The sequence below is a fragment of the Rhipicephalus sanguineus genome, chromosome 1 (assembly GCF_013339695.2).
Source record: "Rhipicephalus sanguineus isolate Rsan-2018 chromosome 1, BIME_Rsan_1.4, whole genome shotgun sequence".
In the NCBI taxonomy this organism is placed as follows: domain Eukaryota; kingdom Metazoa; phylum Arthropoda; class Arachnida; order Ixodida; family Ixodidae; genus Rhipicephalus; species Rhipicephalus sanguineus.
This window is the reverse complement of record NC_051176.1, coordinates 230,562,829-230,569,479: the sequence shown is the minus strand read 5'-3', so window position 1 is coordinate 230,569,479 and position 6,651 is coordinate 230,562,829. Positions and strand designations below refer to the sequence as shown.

The following is a 6,651-nucleotide window of genomic DNA, read 5'->3' as shown; positions in this document are numbered from 1 at the left end:
GTGGGGCAGGGGGGCGGCCGGCCCCCGTAGTCACCTAAGAAGAGGTGGGCGCAAGGTCTGCCAAACACATTGACTTAATAGGGAGGAGGGGGGCACCGCGATGAACCTTCCCCCCCCTCCACCCCCTCTGAAGGGGAACCCTGCTCACGCCTATGATTTTGCGCCTGATCCCATTCTCGATTAGGATTGTCCTGCTTTTTTTGAGGAATACGGTGGCTGTGGGGTTGTTTTAGATGTTGGCTACGGTATCTATAGATGTTTAGATATTCCTTTATGGCATAATTATTCCGGAACTGCTGGCGTGTGTTCATATCTCTGAATAAATTTCTGTTTATCGCCTTGCAAATGTGTTGCTCCTTAATTTCTCAGACGCATGCGTAGTTGGTGCAGCAGGCCTTTCATCAATTTAGTTGTGTTAGAGACAATATTGACTTTCGTTCTCGGCCTTGCACGGTTCGACAGAATTGTGGGTCTTAATCGCACACTAAGACATCAGTGGAGCAGTCGTTCTAATTAGGAAGCATTTTTCGAATATGGCACCAACGGCAGTCGATGAATGTCGTTGGGCCGCGAATAGTCTATTTTAGCGCTGCTGACTTACAGTACAGTAACCACAGTAATACCGAACTGCCGTGGTCGGCACGCAACCATTTTACTTTATAACACATGTATCAGCCTACCTGATCAAGTTACTTTACGCATCGAGCAACTACCGCCGGTGTCTCCATATAAACGTGCCGACCACGAAGGTACAGTACTACCGTACATAACGCACGATAACCCACCACTGCTAAAACATAATAACGGGTGTAAACGGTCACGCCGGCGGCTACCCGACGTCGGCGGGGCCGACACCACGCCAGCATCGGCTAGCATACATAGGCCCAATGACGGTTTGCCATCATCGGCTGAATAACGGCAGGCCCGTCTCGGACCGACGCTGGCTAGCCCACGTCGGCCCGAAGCCGGCAAGCCCGCATCGGCCCAAAGGCGGCTAGCCGACGTCGGGCCGATGCGGGTGAAAGTAGCGCGAGCGTAATTTGCCGACGTGGGGCCAATATTGTTGCCGTCATTTGCCGACGTTGGGCCGAGATCGGTCCAATGGCGGCGTGCTGCCTGGGGTAAGACTAGTAGTTGTAGCAGCAGTACTATGGTGGTGGTGGTGGTAGTAGTAGTAGTAGTAGTAGTAGTAGTAGTAGTAGTAGTAGTAGTAGTAGTAGTAGTAGTAGTAGTAGTAGTAGTAGTAAAAGTACTCGTTCCGCAGGTCACGTGACCAGAGGGGGGGATGAGCAAATAAATCAATAAAATGATGATGATGTATGATATCGCTAGCCAATCACATACAGTCGCGTGCTTACAGCTTCGCACTGCGACGGTTTTCACGGCGTGGAACTGGCTGAAATTTTCTAGTGTATCCCGATTTGAATTCTTTTTTCTTTAGTTTCCGCATCCTCAAGTAATTCCTAGCCAGCAGTGCTACATTTACCAGATTTATCAGGCCGGGAAGCTGCGTGCGACATAACGCAAGTGGATACTTGCAGATGTGCTTGACAAAAACTGACGTGACGGTTAAAATGTCGCGTTCGCTTCCTTCGTAGCGAGGGCGTATACGTCTTACACGGTGATATGTTGTATGCATTCTCATCGCACGACAGGAACCCGGTGAGGACAGCGCTCTACCATGACTGGCATTCAGAAACGCAGTGACTATTCTGTGGTCCAGACCACAGAATAGAGTGCAGCTTTATTCTGTGGACCACGCAGAAAACTTGCGCGCTGTGGGCTGTGCAGAAATGTTCTGTAGCCCAAGCAGCCCACCTCTCTGAGGACGGTTTTCTGTCACAAATTGCGAGGGTTCATTCTGTGGTCTGGTCCACAGAACAGGCACTGTTAATGCCCTCAGAAGGAACTGAACCCACCCCATGAAGACTTCGATTTGCCAACGCTCGAGCTCCCTTGACGACAGCTTCTCTCGCGAATCTCAATATGTGCTCGCCGTTTTGTGAATCGCTATTGAAGACGCGTATGCGTGAAAGATTCCAATGTTTTGACATATGCCAGTATTGATATCAGCCGCAGATAAACTTGTTATTGTGAATGGAAGCAGCAAAACGAAGGCGTATAATGATAACAAATGACAGCGGTTCTGAAATTTCGTGAACCTGATCTATCGCGTGCGGGACACTAAAGTCACTTTCACCACAGTACGTTTGTGTCATGTGAAAAAGTGCACTAATATTTGCACGGGAGACTCGAATTTTGAGCAATCCTTCTGAATGGGCGTGGCCATAAATCACCCGTAAAAGAACGCTAACGCCACCGCGAAAAGAAAACAATAATAATAAATAACAGCGTGTATAAAATTTTCTTGCCTTGATCCATCGAGTACGCAACGCTTAAGCCACTTTCGCCGCAGTACACCTTTGTCAAGCAAAAAAAAAGCGCTATAAGATAACCTACTGGACACAGCACACTTTGTCACTTAATTAGATACACTTGCACGCGCCGTATAATTATGAGTACTTGTATGATCGTCAACGTCTGAAAACTTTACAGAAACAGCTAAAGTAGCCCCTTGCCAATCTCAGTGCACTTTTTTTGCACGACATTAATGCACTGCGGTGAAAGTGACTGAAGTGTGTCCTGACGCGAGAGATCAGGGCCAGAGTATTTTAGTAGTGTCGCCCTTTGTCGTTATGATTCCCTTGTCGCGGTGGCGTTGACGCTGTTCTTAAGATCTGTGGCTGTGTTAGCACAATCGGGGGGATCGCTCATAATTTGAGTCTCCCGTGCAGATCTTAGTGCATATTTTCTTTTTGCATGACACAAATGTACTGTGGTGAAAGTGACTTCAGTGTTCCGCATTCGATAGATCAGGTCCAGAAATTTTTAGAACCGCTGTCATTTGTTATTATACGCCTTCTTTTTGCTGCTTCAATTCACGACAAGTTTACCTGCTTTGGCATGTCAGACCAGCAAGCATGCCAAAGGTGGGCTGCGCCTTCGTATTTCGAACCTTTCACGCATAAGCGTCTTCCATCTCGCGTACTATGCCCGGAAATGGCCTCCTTGGTCCGGACTTATATTCACAAAGCTGCCAGCGAATATGGCGATTCGCGAGAGAAGCTGTCGTCAAGAGAGGAGAGCGCGGTGCTTATTCTGTGAATTAGACCACAGAATAAACCCCACCAATTTGTGAGAGAAACCCGTCGTAAAGAGAGGTGGGCTGTTTGGGCTACAGCGTTGTCTGGTGCGCACGGTCCACAGCACAAGCCTCTTTGGTGTGGTCCACAAAATAAAGCTGCAATTTATTTTGTGGTCTATAGTTCACAGAACAAAGCTGCAGTTTACCCTGTGGTCTGGTCCACAGAATAGATTGGGACTCTATTCTGTGGTCGGGTGCGCAGGAACCGTCGTCAAGAGAGGTGGGCTGCTTAGGCTACAGAACATTTCTGCACAGTCCACAGCGCGCAAGTTTATTGTGTGGTCCACAGAATAAAGCTGCACTCTATTCTGTGGTCTGGACCACAGAATAGTCACTGTTCGCGCACTACAGGAGAGAAGAAGGGGGGAGAAGAAAAACGCTATAGAATGTTAGAAACTGTCAAATCTGACGTTTTGCAAACCGATCTACAACTTTCGCATTGGAATTTCTTGCCCAGCTTCGTTGCTTAAAAAGTTGGTTAATTAACCTTGGCTAATTAAGCAGTTAAGTCGAACGCAAAAAAAAATGCGACTTATTCCGTGATCCCGCCACAGTGATTTAGTGGTTATGGGGCTCGACTGCTGACCCGAAGGTGCTCATGGGTCGAATCCCGGCCGCTGCGACCGCATTTCGATGGAGGCGAAATGCTAAAGGCCGGTGTACTTAGATTTTTAGGTGCAGCATAAAGGACACCAGATGGTCAAAATATCCGGAGCCCTCCACCACGGCGTCCCCTCAAAACCATATCGTGGTTTTGGGACGTAAAACGCCAACAATTATTCTTATTACTTACTTCGTGCAATAGTCAGCAACATACATGTGGTCGCGTCGTCGACAAGTGCGTCGGCGTATATTGAAACTCTTGCTAGAGTTAGCTGGAGCACCCCGCATATAGGATTTTTTTTATCGGTTAGTATCCATAACAATTACGGGCCGTGCCTCACTTGTTTTAAACGCATTCTTTCTTTTTTAGGACTTTCTCGTGATTGCTGCGCGGGCAAGGTTGCCCTGCCTGTGGATCCAGTGAGGACACTCCGTATTAGAGTACACAGCGTGGAACAAAACAACGCGCAATAAGTGACAATGAACACGTTGCATCAGAGACCAGCGTGGACGTTTCGGTTCCGTTTTCCCTGATGCCAAGCTTCGTCGTTCGACCAAGGACCTCCATTTCGCTTGTGACGACATGTCTTACCACTCGTCGCGTTGGTGGGCCTACTGCCTCATCTTCTCGTTCGCCTGCCAGTTGCTTCTTGTGAGTACCATCACTAACGTTACATGCATGCTCTGCGCAACAATGATTTTGAAATAGTTCTTTTTTTTAATTAAACGCGTTTAAAAAAAGGCCGACAAAATTACTTTAATTACGCCACTGCGACTGAATTGCCTGCCCTGTGGGAATCATTTGTAAAAAAAAAGAGAATATGCATCATTTCACTAATTAATCAAGTTAAGTCGACGACATTCCTAAGTACAAGCATTACGGCACATGTTGATAAATTGAGAGTCGGGGTAATCGTCACAAAAATATCTAGTGGCATTGTTGCACTTCAAAGTGGGGCCATGCCATGTGGCAGATTGACTGCCGTCAAATCATTCCTTTGATTTATCTGATTATCCACGCGGGACCGCCAAGCACGGTTTTCGAGACAAGGGAACCCACGAAGGCTGTACCTCAACAAACTACAGCTGGAAAAAAACACAGAGTTCCTTATACTGTCATTAATTGCGATTGTATGCATTCGTCATACGAAAATGTTTATAGAGGGTTTGTCACATTGTACTTCTCGTTATGTCTGTAATCACTGAATTTAAGGTTCCCCATTGATCTACTTTCGTAAAGTCTATAGAAAGGGCTAGCGCATCGTGAACATATCTTAAGGACACTAAGCATACAGTGTGAATTCGTCACTCAAGATTTCTCCCAAGCCTTGAGTGACGAATGCATACTGCTTAGCCAATTACTTGCCTTCAGCAACTACAACATAATTCCGTTATTTGGAACAGTTGGCCCGTCTCTCCAAGTTCTTCGCTGTCGGCCTCGATAGCGTGCGCATGCTTCGTACAAAAGAACCTATAGCGTCCTCATTCGTAAGTAGTGCTCTGTAACGTGTCGTGGTGCGCATCTCGACTGGTGCGCCCGCAGGCGCTGCCCGGCGCGACGCTGGAGTTTCAGGCTCGCCACCTGGCTCACGCGCCAGAAGGCGAACGCAGCGAAAAGCACGAGCGCAATGGGACGTGCACATTTCGCGGAGACCCCTACGCCGTGGACAAGTTCATCGAGAAGGCCGCCGTGGAATGCTACATGTACACCAATGGACTACGCGAAGAGTACCAGAAAAAGTAAGACACCCCCTCCCTCCTGTCCCACTCCCCCTTTATTTTTTTTATCTTTCTTATGTAGATGTCCATCTTGAACGTGAACATCAGCTCGCACACGTCAGATGCACTTACGGCCTGCATGGCTTTCTTTTCTTTTCGTTGTAATGTAATATACATAGGAAAGCAAATGCGTCTCGAAACCGTGTTACGAGGCGCATTTGTTGCCGGACACTGACGTGTTAAAAAACAAGAAGAAAACTTCGATGTTAACGTAGTACTCACAATCCTTTGAGTTCAGGACATTTGCAACGGTGAAATATGCATATCGTCAAGATTTTCGTGAAATATTGCGAAGTTTGTGAAGATTATTGCAACGAACAACAACGCATTACATGACAACTGTTCGTTGCTCGGGTGAAGACATTCCACCGTGACATCGTCAGCAAATTATCGTTCTTCCCAGGCACGTGCATGTTGCGCGAGAGCTTTGGTGCGTTTCTTGGTTTAGCTGGCTGTGGTAAAACGGTATTGTTCCCATATCCTGTGGTGTGCGCAGGAGAGGGGTCCGGCCCTGATAATTATGTACTGGTTAACGGCTGTGTTCTCTGCTGAATTACGAAATCAGACAAGCACCATCTGTATTAGCAGAGTGTGACGCTGGGCGAGTTGGTGCATAGCTTAATAAAATATTTGTGGAGCAAGTGAGACAAGCAAGAAAACAAGAGACGAGAGGATAGGATAGGAAAATAAACTATTTGAAAGTCTGGCGCCCTGTCCTGTATTCTCTTGTCTTCTTGCTTGTCTCAGCTGCGCCACAAATATTTTATTAAGCAATTCACCATCTGTATGTTCTCGTAGCAACAAATATACGCCATCAGGCGCATGATTCTTTTAACAAAACTTTCTAAAAGCAGTAACGCTTTCGTTTGGGCTAGTAGGTGTATACTTGGAACATAATGCATGGCTGCGCTAAAAAACACGGACAAGAAAGAGACGCCCGTCCTGTGTGCATCTCTTCCTTGTCCGTGTTTTTTAGCGCAGTCATGCGTTATGTTTCTAAAACCGTTTGGCTATTCGCTTATGCGGACAATTATTGTCGATGGTTTTGTGAATTCATTAAATTC

The 6,651-nt window shown here is 46.9% G+C and overlaps 1 protein-coding gene across 3 annotated transcripts in view; it reads left to right on the top strand.

Annotated features, from left to right (window-relative positions):
- The first annotated feature begins 4,184 nt into the window (after window positions 1-4,184).
- Window positions 4,185-6,651, top strand: part of LOC119374039 (calcitonin gene-related peptide type 1 receptor) — a 48,393-nt gene continuing 45,926 nt past the window's right edge. Inside the window, exons 1-2 of one of the 3 annotated variants that reach the window (XM_049420124.1) lie at window positions 4,185-4,460; window positions 5,352-5,548. In XM_049420124.1, the coding sequence (XP_049276081.1) occupies window positions 4,392-4,460; window positions 5,352-5,548 (266 nt within the window). In that variant the 5' untranslated portion in view covers window positions 4,185-4,391. The remainder of the gene's footprint in view (window positions 4,461-5,351; window positions 5,549-6,651) is intronic. The other 2 variants (XM_037644110.2, XM_037644101.2) reach the window with 2 other exon arrangements.